Source organism: Podarcis gaigeae (assembly GCF_964106915.1).
Source record: "Podarcis gaigeae genome assembly, chromosome: 17".
NCBI classification, from domain to species: domain Eukaryota; kingdom Metazoa; phylum Chordata; class Lepidosauria; order Squamata; family Lacertidae; genus Podarcis; species Podarcis gaigeae.
Window position 1 is genome coordinate 5,779,556 of NC_139694.1, and position 11,900 is coordinate 5,791,455.

Sequence of the window (11,900 nt, forward strand, 5' to 3'; positions counted from 1 at the left end):
AATTGGTTCACAAAGGGTGATAGGTGTGCTCTTTGGCATCTCTCAGAGCATACTCCAGCAGTTTCCAATATCTATGTTGCCTGAAATAAATGTTGGTGAGCAATAATCTGACTATTCAGGGAATTGTTCTCATCAATGGTCTCGCTGAAGAACCTGATAGGCTTCTGAGGGAACCACAGGATTCCCCTTAACACAGTTCAAAGCCACTGATATAAGCAATTGGTCTCTTGCAAATATCCTTGTCAATAGACTTTACCAGTTGTAAGTAGAAATTCTTGTGTTTTGCATCTCTTAAGAAGAACTTGCAGATCTAAATTGTTGCTCCTCAGGCAGCATCTTCATGGCAATCAGCTGCTTATTTCATGGTAAGAATTTGCATATTTCATGGCACATTGACTCGGAAGTACAGACTATTCTACAATTATAAAATTAATGCGGTGGAGGTTTGAAGCAGAAGGTGAATTTCACAGAAATCTGTGATCATAATGGTGGGGGGAGACGAATTAATGGAGTTTTGAATCTAAATTGCTAAACTTATTTCAGATGGGCTAGGGTTTTTTAAAGGTGTTTTTTTTTCCAAAGTTGTTGAAAAGGCAAAAGCAAGAGATGTATAAACCTAATTTTTCAGATAATTATGTCCGGTTCTATAATAAGACAAAAAATGTTTTAGCACTAGCCCGTATATTCAGAACTCTGACATCTCCTTCCCTTCAAGAAAAAAGGGGAGGGGGATTTTGAAGTGTGAGAAGGAGAAGGCATTGGCTGAGGAGCCTTTTCTGGTGCTTTTTGAGGAAAGTATTTATGTTCTGAAATCTTTCTAGTTGCTTCCTTATTCCATCATCTGGCACTGCAAGATTCCCTTCACTTAGCATAGGACTCCCTCGCCTTTTCTCCAATTTTCCTTTTTAAAAATCTCTGTCCTGGAGTTCTGCTCGGATCAACTTTTTGATATGATGGTACCAGTGACAACATGCCTTTTATGTTCTCTTGTGTAAAAACCCGTTGACTATATTTGGAAGGAAAAGTTTACAAAAATTCTGTGCTGAACACAATGAAGTTACAGTAAGGTGTTTTTTAAAAGGTGGGGTAAAAAAATACTTAGACTATATGCAGTTTAAGCTTTTCTGGAATGTGGCATTGATTTTAGGTACCTCCACCCTCCACTGTCCCCTGCTTTTCAAGAAGATGGCTGAGAAAGTAACCCAGATCTATTTGTATTCTTAGTGGAAATATGATCATGTGACTGCAACATACCTTTTGCTTCAATCAAAGAAAGCACATGGTAAACCTGTTCGTCTAAGGATTCCAAATGTAATGGCAGAAGGTGGTAGCAGCACTCCATCCAGAGAACAGAAGGTGTGTGATTCATATTTTGTCACTGTCTTGCTCCTAAAGCTTGCTGTGTTTTTATTCCCTTTCCCCCCGTGAATGGTGCAGCTAAACAAGCCTTTGCCTGGTGTTTTGACTTGGCAGCAAGTAGTATAATGAAATTTCAGCTATAGAGTGAACTATTTATTTATGAAAATATGTTTACACCCCATATCGTAACATACCAGGAGGGTACGCAATATTAAAACATAAAACAAAATTAAAAACAATACAAATAATTATTAAAGTGACCAGGTAGTCAAAAAAAAATATAAAATGGCTACAAAGGTTTAGAATGAAGTGTCTTCAATAGATGAAAGTCAAAAGTGAGAGTGCTTAATGAATCTCTCCTAAAAGGGTGTTCCACAGCATGGGGCTGACAACACTAACTTTCAGTTGGGTCACTGTTACATTGGAGACAGCTCATAACACTTCTCTAGAGCTGGAACCCAGAGAAGGGACTGAAGGCACAGGATATCCCTATGTTTAAATCTAAGCAAATCTCTGCCTGCATGGATGGGAGATTGCTTGGCAGTGCTATCTGAGTGGGTATGACCTTTTGAAAGGAAGGGTGTGACAGAAGTATCAAAAATAAAATGGGTTTTTGCCACAGAACCCTCCAAACACAAAGTGCCGTTTCCTCTTCGAAGCAGGCTGTATTGTCCAAGCCTTCATTACAGTGGGACCAAGGCAGGCTTGAATGTTATGATTTGCCAGATGCTGCTGAAGGAAATTCCTAATACGGATGATGCCTTGTCAAAGGATCAGACAAGGTCCTCTGAAGCCTTTTGCCTCCCCTCCAAGGGGAGGAGTCATGCCTCTCTCCAGAATGACCAAGTGGTAGGAAGACAGCTTAATGCTGAATCACGGGAACTGAGTTGAACCACTCAATTCAGCATGGTATGCTCGTCATTCACTAAGCTTTTCCTTTAACCTCACTGAAACAAATAAGTGTGGGTACCCAAAAGGCTGAATTATTATTTTTGTGATGTCTTTGAGACATTTAGAATTAACTGAGAAGGGTTTTGAAAGTGCACTCATTTAATGAAATGAACTATACCTCTTTGAACAGGTTTTCAAAAAGGCCCTGTCTTACGATGGTAATCTAGATGGGAATGAAATGGCATGTGGCTTTGGATCCATGGAATTTCTAGCCTGTTGTGAGGAATCTCAGCCTGTTTGCAATACACCCAAAACAAAGCAGGTATCTTGTACCTATTAACTAAATGATAGATTTTTTTAAAAAAAATTATGCTTGCCTCTGATGTTTAAAATGTTGGTATTGACTTAGAGGTTGTGGTTTACCTAAAACAGCTTGTGCCTGAGATACTGTGAGAGGTGGGCATTGCTATCAGATAGGTACATAGCTGTCAAGTGTCCCTTATTTGAAGGACAGTCCCTTATTCCAGTGCCATGTCCCACTGCTGTCCCTTATTGATGGATGTCCCTTAAATGATGTCCCTTAAATTTCAAAGGAAGCAGCTCCTCTCCCTCCCTGCCGGCCAGGGAGGAGGGAGGCTCCAACTGTGTTGCTTGGCTGTGTTGCTCACGCAATAAGAAATCTAAGAACGACTGGGGGGGTGGAGCTTGCATGCCTTGTGTGTGGCTAGTTAATGCAAGCTGAGGGGGTTTTTGAATGTTGGATGCCATTTTGTTGCACATGCTGCTGCAAACTTTGCAGTGCAAAGCCAGGCCGGGGAGCCATCTTAAGTTGAGGCGGCATAGGCCTTGTGGTGCGTGTGATTTAGATTCTATTCAGTTGAACCTCTGGTTACAAAGTTGGTTGGACAGTGTTCTCGAAGCTACCAGCATGAGTTTGACAAGACTGCAGGAGGACAGGAAGACTGGAGTGCCTGGAACAGGTGAGGCTGCAGGTCCCTTATTTTGGTTGCTGGTCCCTTAATTTCAAATCTGTAAGTTGACAGCTATGGTTATGTATGACCTACTTCTGTAGACCATGAGAGAATAAAAAGCATATTTAGCATGGGAGGAATAGCCCGGTGGTATCTGGTTCCAGTAATGAAGGAGGTAGTTCAATAGTAGAGCATATGCTGTGTGTACAGAGTCCCAAGTGCAATTCCCGGCTTCTCCAGGTGGAGATGAGAAAGAGCCCTGTCTGAAACCCTAGAGACTTGCTGCCACTGAGTCTAGGCTAGGGGTAGCCAATGTGGGACCCTCCAGATGTTGTGGATATGTCCCATCAGCCTGAATCACCACAGCCAGTGCTTGGAGATGAAGGGTGTTGTAGCCTGCAACATCTGGAGAGCACAGTGTTGGCTCTGTCTCTGGTGTATACCGTACTGAGCTAGATAGCTTAATGGACTGACTGTATAAGGCAGCTTCCATAGTTTGTTGGGGAGCTTCTGATGACTTAGCATTGTTGAACTTAAGCAGGTGTGGCCTAGTCAGTGTCTAGGTGGAAACCAAACATAAGTTATTTTATACATACAGTGGTACCTCGGGTTAAGTACTTAATTCGTTCCGGAGGTCCGTACTTAACCTGAAACTGTTCTTAACCTGAAGCACCACTTTAGCTAATGGGGCCTCCTGCTGCTGCCGCACTGCCAGAGCACAATTTCTGTTCTCATCCTGAAGCAAAGTTCTTAACCTGAAGCACTATTTCTGGGTTAGCGGCGTATGTAACCTGAAGCGTATGTAACCTGAAGTGTATGTAACCCGAGGTACCACTGTACCTTTGAGCTTTCCCAAAGAAGAATGGGATGGTTCCAGTGCGGAGTAAGTGAGGCTGGGCATTGTTAGGCTAACATTAACATGATGTAATTGGAAGTTACAGAACTTGGGTGATGCGTTACGGGGCTATTCATGGCAGGAGTGCAAATAGCGACAAGATGAGTCAAATAAAAACCTTAACCAAGGCTTGAATTGGCTGTGAACAACTTGGCATTGCCAAAGTTCCGGGATAGTGTTGGATTGATGGAAAATACAGGCAACGATCCTGCTCATTCTCCACTAATCAATTACAAGGTGTGATCAGATACACCCCTTGTAGCAATAGTTGAACATTTCTGTCTCTTCTTGCAAAAAGTCAGTGAGAGCACACATGTGTGCCTCTGTGTAAAAGTCAAATGGTGTCATGTAAGGGATGAGAGAAACTGGATCATTTAACATATATCAGATACGGATAATTCTGCCTTTTAGGCCAAGCTGTGTCTAATGAAGATAATAAGTTGCCAACATGCCTGTGATGGCTTGGGTCGTGGCCTGCTGTGAACAGTGTACTGATCTGCACGTGTGACTTGTCTGGGATGGGGAAAATAGGTTCCCTTCCTCAAAATATTTTCTTTTGAAAAGCCTCAGTTGTTCCTGGATGGTGGGGAGTTCACACCGCCTCTGCTTCCTGTGCCAAGGAGAAGAGCCTCAAAGAAGCATGCCAACAAAGAAAACTCTGGTGCTTCTTCTACGGCAAAGCCAGAGCCGTTTGTTCTTCCTCCTCCAAAGGCACCAACTTGGGTCATGAATGAGAAGAGAGTGCTTACAACTCCAAATCGTGCATTTCTACCTGAAGGTATGGCTTGGAAATGAGAAGGGATCCCTGTTGGAAACAGAAAACTGTTAACAAATACTATTTATTTTTTATTGGACAGGATTTACCACTTATTTTCCAAAAACTCTAAGGAGTTTACATGAAACAAATACCAGACTGGAGGGTGGGGCTCGAGGCAGTAACTACAGGCTAACATCTGACACTGGGGTGTGTGGAATTGTTGTGTTCAAGACTTCCTGCTTCATGGTGTATTGGAGCACTTGTCCTGTATCCAGTTGTTGCTCTAGGTTATCTTGCCTCTAGGCCAAATAACAAAATAGCACTTCTGTACCTATCCTTCCCGGGAGGGGTATTCCAAGGGGGCATGAGCAGGAAGCCCTAATTACAGTGGTGCCCCGCAAGACGAATGCCTCGCAAGACGGAAAACTCGCTAGACGAAAGGGTTTTCCGTTTTTTGAGCTGCTTCGCAAGACGAATTTCCCTATGGGCTTGCTTCGCAAGACGAAAACGTATTGCAAGTTGGTTTCCTTTTTCTTAACACCATTAATACAGTTGCGACTTGACTCTGAGGAGCAACTCATAGAACGCAGTGTACATAGTAGCCTTTTTTGAGGTTTTAAAAGACTTTGGTGATTTTTGAAGCTTTTCCAAAACTTCTTTTGCAGCCATTTGGCAAGTTAAGCTTTTAAAACTTTTTTTGGGGGTGGGGGGTTGGATTTTGGGTTGGGGTGTTTGGAATTCAAGGACTTGGTGTTGGGGAGGGGTTTCCAAGACTCTGGAAGCTTGTTTTTTTTCTTTCTGCATTTTTCTGATTTTCTGTGACCATTGGACCACTCTGCTGTTTTTTTAAAAAAAATTCTGTTTTTCTACCAAACTAAGAAAATAATGGGATTAAGCATGGGACTAAGAAGGGCTGATAATGCATCTTTCTAAATAGACTCAAAACTGGGTGGTGCTTCTTGCAGAGAGAAGTCAAGCAGCCACCAGTGAGACCCCAGTTAAGCTGCCATCTTCTACAAAACCGTGTGAATTAGAAGCCGGAGTCATTAGCCCTGAGAGAAGGTAAATGTCCGGTTAACTTGAGCATATTCAGGTAGTCTATTGTACAATCTTAATCCTTGTATTGATGGGGGAAAGCTTTTTGCAATGGCATCTGTTTGCTCTGTTATAACCTATTTAAATCCGTTCCTACATTTACCAACAAATATTAAAAAGCTGCAGAAAAAAAATCTTACATTACACACTTCAGTAGTCTTGGATGCATTCCTGTTTTCCATAATTAAAATTCACTCTTGTGCCCCCAGAGAATTGGAGCATATATACAACTCGCTCTCAAAATCCCAAATTACTGTTGTGCAGCAGGTCCTTCTAGCCATGTATTTTGTCAGTTTCCCCTTTCTCTCCTCTTCCTTCCCCCCGCCCCCACAAAAGAGCAGAAGTTAAAAGACCTTTTTACTGATGTATCTAAAAACTGTCAATTCCCAGCCACTGAAAACAACTGTGCACTTGCTATCTCTGAACATGACAGGTGTCGCTCAGTGGAAGTGGACTTGAACCAAGCTCATTTTGAAAGTGGTCAAAAGAGAAAAGGAACCAAGATGTTTGGGAGCCTTGAAAGAGGCCTGGATAAAGTTATTACAATGCTTACACCAAACAAAAAGAGAGGCTCAACCAAAGATGGTCCAAGGAAATTAAAGGTAAGTTCGCTGAATTACCTGGGATTTCTTTTACTGATGAAACTGTCAGCGATGTATCAGTAAGCATACATGCCTGTTTGGGTTGTGGAGGTCTATGGCTATGATTTCCCCAAGCAGCAAGCCCTCAGTGTCCTGGAGACATTGTGGCTGTTTTTTTTTTTTAAAGTCTAATAAAGTGGTGTCTCATCCTGGAATAGCTAACTGGGGGGAAAAAAAACAAGTGGTATCCATCTCTGCAGTGTGCAGACTTGGAGCAGCTACTGTGTAATGCTTAAACACCATCTGCACATGACATCCTAGACTGAGTTGCCTTGTCTTCCAAGCTTTTCAAATGCGCCCCTAGCACTAACGGAAAACTTTCTGTTTTCGTGCTGCACTTAAATTCACAGTCCAGTAAGCTTTCTCGCTTTGCTGAAAAGGCTAAATTTGGAAGGTTACTTGCAGATCTAAGTCCAAATGATGGCCAGCTTTAGCAACTATCAACTTTTGGAATTTGGTTGCAGAGATTCAGCTACAGCTGAATACCCTTGTTCTACTAAATGACTCTTGCCATGTAGCCTGTCTGATCCAGGCCACACAAAAAGCTGACGAAGGCCCAAATGCCATGCTTAACAAGTTGTAGGCAAGTAGGTGCCAGTTCTGTGATGCTTGCAGGGGATTTCATGTCATGGATCAAAACTTCTGAGTTCTTTCACTTTTAAAGTTCAAGGTGCAAGTGGCAGCAAATATGATTATGGCTAGAACAGTAAGAAATTTTATTTCAGTAAAGCGAGGCCTCGGCTTCATAAAAATCATTGGGATGGGGCTTCCCTGCAGATGTTGGGAATGTCAAACAAATGTCTATGGACTTTTGTGCATAAAAGTCTGGCATGAAACATTGAATTTAAACAAAAGAGAACCTTAAGGCCTTATGCCTAGTTAAAGCCTACAAAAACATGCTGGGAGAGGGACGCGGGTGGCACTGTGGGTAAAACCTCAGTGCCTAGGACTTGCCGATCGTATGGTCGGCGGTTCGAATCCCTGCAGCGAGGTGAGCTCCCGTTGTTCGGTCCCAGCTCTTGCCCACCTAGCAGTTCAAAAGCACCCCTAAGTACAAGTAGATAAATAGGTACCGCTTTATAGCGGGAAGGTAAACGGTGTTTCCGTGTGCTGCGCTGGTGCTGGCTCGCCAGAGCAGCTTCGTCACGCTGGCCACGTGACCCGGAAGTGTCTGTGGACAGCGCTGGCTCCCGGCCTCTTAAGTGAGATGAGCACGCAACCCCAGAGTCGGACACGACTGGCCCGTACGGGCAGGGGTACCTTTACCTTTACCTTTAAACATGCTGGGAAGAATGGTTCTTCCAGTACTTGAATGGCACTTATGTAGCAAAGAACAATGTTTTGAAGCAGAGGAAATGGCCTTATACGAAGCCAGACCATTGGTCCATCTACGCAGCTCAGGATAGGCTGCTTTGACTGGCAGCGACTCTCCAGGATCTCAGATGGTGATATCTCCCAGCCCTACCTGGACATGGATTGAACCTCAGATCTTCTGTGTACAAAGCAGATGTTCTGCCTTTAAGTCAAAGCCATGGACCGTTAAGACTCATAGCATCTTTCTCATCCTCTCCTTCTCATTTCTTTCTGAAATAATGTAGCTGGTGTTTGAACGTGAAATACAAAATTGTGTCCTAAACGTGCACCAAATGTGTTGTTCTCTAGGCTCATTACAATGTGACCACAACAAACCTATTAAATCCAGATGAGCTGTTGAAGGAAATAATTGCAATCCTTCCCAAAAAGCAAGTTGATTTTGTACAGAAGGGGTAAGTGTAAATATTCATTCCTTATTTCAGTCTGGTATCTTTATCAGATAATTTCTCCTCGATCCTCTAACAAGCTGCTATCTTGCTCATTCTGTATTAGAATTGTGGCCTGGTTTGCATGTTGCACTAAACCATAGTTTTATTTTAACTATGCTTTAATGTGAACGAGCAGTTAGTTGGCACCCTGCTGAAATTACATGTACTTAGCTCTTTCCTGCTTCTGCTGCTGGGAAGCGAGCCATGGTTTGGCTTGTCACCCAGACCTGCACTCATGGTTTATTTCTCCCCAAACCAAGTTGCAATTTAATGAGTGCAAACAGCCACTTGGCAGAAAGAACACTTTCTTGATATCTTTCTAAAGGACACATCACAGTCAATTTTTAAAATAGGTGTGCCTTTGTCTCGTAGCACCATTTTTCTTTTTCTTTTTTAAAGGCCTGGTCCCCATCTTGATTGATCATTAACTGAGTCAGTTACTGATCAAACGAATGTAAGCAGCCTTAATAACCTCAAGTGGAGAAGTGTCACACTCAAAGGGCCACAATCAATGTCACATCTTGTAAATCAATACCTTCCTCTACCGGATTGTCTTATGAGCTGCCTGATAAAACACTGAGCATCAGGTCAGGCAACAGAATCAAAATCCTATCCCCCTGCCCCACAGCACCCCTTCAGGCGGGTGGCATGCTAGTGCCCCCTTGTGGGGGGTGGCTTTCCTGCATAAAGATCTAGAAAGTCAGGAACTGTTTCTTTTCAAAGGGTGGGTGGATGCATTCAGAACATAGAGCTCCCCACCTGTATCTCCAGTAGAGCTGGGCAATATCTGCTTTTCAACACTGTGATATATCAGCAGCTAAATATTGCGACGGCATCTTAAAAAGCAGCGACATCACCTTGCCAACATAGTTAAAGCTATGGTTTTCCCAGTAGTGATGTATGAGAGCTGGACCATAAAGAAGCTGATCGCCGAATAATTGATGCTTTTGAATTATGGTGCTGGAGGAGACTTTTGAGAGTCCCATGGACTGCAAGAAGATCAAACCTATCCATTCTGATGGAAATCAGCCCTGAGTGCTCACTGGAAGGACAGATCCTGAAGCTGAGGCTCCAATATTTTGGCCACCTCATGAGAAGAGAAGACTCCCTGGAAAAGACCCTGATGGAGGGCACAAGGAGAAGGGGACAACAGAGGATGAGATGGTTGGACAGTGTTCTCGAAGCTACCAGCATGAGTTTGACCAAACTGCCGGAGGCAGTGGAAAACAGGAGTGCCTGGCGTGCTCTGGTCCATGGGGTCACGAAGAGTCGGAAACGACTAAACAACCAATATTGTGATGTACTGATATATCACAATATGTGAAGTTGCAAGCCCCCATACCACTCTGGCTCCCACAAGCAGGAGCTAAATGTGGGTTTGATCAACTGAGGGGCGGGCAGCCTCCCACCCACCCCTCAGCTGATCAAGTCCCCAGAGGGGGGCTTCTTTAAATTGTTCCGCTGAGGTGCAGCTGGCTGCGCACCTGCCCGCCCCTCAGCAGAGCAGTTAAAACAAGCTGTGACAGCACCATCCTGCCCTCCTGCTCACGGGAGCCAGAGGCAGGGGGCTTGATCAGATGAGAAGCAGGCTTCCTTAAACTGCCCGCTTCTCAGCTGATCAAGGCAATTTTAGCTGGCAATACATTGCGGCTTCTTGGCTGCCGCCAGCACAGTGCAGGCAGGCAGTCTAGAATGAGTTGGGCTGTGCTGGTGGTGGTCAGGGAGCTGCAATGTATCGCCTGCTGAAAAAGTCTGAAACTGGTCTTGCGGTTTGACCATCAGACCGGTTTCCAACAATTACTTGTAATATTGCCCAGCTCTAATCTCCACATCTTAGAAAAACCTTTCCCACTTTATTCTACCGGCTGAATGTACTGGCTTCCCAGTAGATCGTGTGCAGAAAGGTTGGCTCTTGTCACTAGAATTATTTCCCCTGCAATCCCTGACTTGTAAGTACCTGAACTAATTCCCCCTTTCCTTTGTCTTACACAGCTATAAACTGAAGTGCCAGACCCAGTCAGACTTTGGCAAAGTGACAATGCAGTTTGAGCTGGAAGTTTGCCAGCTAAGCAAACCTGAAGGCGTGGGCATTCGGAGGCAGCGGCTGAAGGGAGACGCCTGGGTCTACAAAAGACTAGTGGAAGATATCCTATGTAGCTGCAAGCTATAACTCTTGGTTCACGGTGAGAACATGGACAGTTTTAACCAACCTAAGCCATGTTCGTTTTAGTTGTTAGTAAGCTTGCCTAATCTAACCCAAGGACTAGTATTTTTTTGTTTTTAAATAGGACCTCCTTTGTGAATAAACATTGACCTCCCATGTCATTATCTGCCTTTGTTTCTTTTTCTTTAATCATCTGCTTTTTGTACATTGTTTCTTCGAATGATTGTGAACATTGAACTGTGGCTTGGCAAATGCAACTTCTCAAACAGTTTTGTGACCAGCGTGCTGTCTCTCATTTGGAAAGAGGTAAAGTGTTCCAATTCTGTTTTATCACTTAACAATGAATTAGAAATTCAAGCTGCATTTACTGAAATGGCTAAACAGGGCCACAGCTATGTTTCAAAGTTCAAATTTGCTTTGTGTTCAACATCTCTAATAAATTTGCAACATTCTTGTCATTCATTCATGAACCTCGTTGCTATATGATGAGCACCACAGCCGAGTTGCCCTCTTCCATACATTTCAGAATGTCTCTCTCACAGTCTTAAAGCAATATCATCTGGTTCAAGGAGGAGCCTTGGGCAGGAAATGCTGTTTAGGTGGAGCAGGTTCATATGATCGAGTAAGATACAATACACTCCTCCATTAGGCAAGGCAAAGAAGCTTTTCTAGCTTCAATAATGGGATTAGATAAAGGCATGGAGAATTGGTCTATCAATGGCTATGGTAGCTAAACAGACCCGTGTGTTTGGGGCTTTGCAAGGGGAATTAGCCTGTGGCCCTCAAGATACTGGATCACATCTCCCATCATCCTTGGCTATTGACTATGCTGACTGAGCCTGATGGGAGTTGTATTCAACAACATCTGGAGGTTAGTGTAGCTACCTCTGGATTCTAGGATATTTGGGCAAAGCAGCTGGAGAGGGTTACTGCATTCATTTAATTGTAAGCTCTTTGCACATTTCTGCCTATCTACTTTTGGAAGCAGGATCCTGGATTCAACCTCTTGGACCAATGCAGAAAAAATTGGTTGAATCTTGCATCATTATACTGTTAACTTGCAATCGTATAGCTTGATTTTTTGTTGTTGCTGTTTTAGTCTGTATAATTTACACAATTAGGGTTCTCCCCCCCCACTTAGCCACACACGATCTTGCACTGTGAAGAATTATGGTATTCCCAATGTGATGGACCTGATCATCACACAACTGTTCAGTTTAACTGAAACAAATGAAGGCAACCTTTCTGAACCCCTGATGGTGTTCGAAAACAGTATATTCTATGGTTCTTTGCTTCCCCTTCCCTCTTCCTCTTTTAAACTAAAA

At 43.4% G+C, this 11,900-nt stretch overlaps 1 protein-coding gene across 3 annotated transcripts in view; it reads left to right on the forward strand.

Moving 5' to 3' along the window:
• The window catches only part of MELK (maternal embryonic leucine zipper kinase), a 34,815-nt gene extending 24,079 nt beyond the window's left edge, over positions 1-10,736 (forward strand). For all 3 annotated transcript variants that reach the window (XM_083718883.1, XM_083718881.1, XM_083718882.1), the window contains exons 12-18: positions 1,225-1,356; positions 2,441-2,572; positions 4,681-4,894; positions 5,839-5,935; positions 6,402-6,570; positions 8,272-8,375; positions 10,404-10,736. In XM_083718883.1, coding sequence (XP_083575009.1) covers positions 1,225-1,356; positions 2,441-2,572; positions 4,681-4,894; positions 5,839-5,935; positions 6,402-6,570; positions 8,272-8,375; positions 10,404-10,581 — 1,026 coding nt within the window. In that variant the 3' untranslated portion in view covers positions 10,582-10,736. The remainder of the gene's footprint in view (positions 1-1,224; positions 1,357-2,440; positions 2,573-4,680; positions 4,895-5,838; positions 5,936-6,401; positions 6,571-8,271; positions 8,376-10,403) is intronic.
• Positions 10,737-11,900: the final 1,164 nt, after the last annotated feature.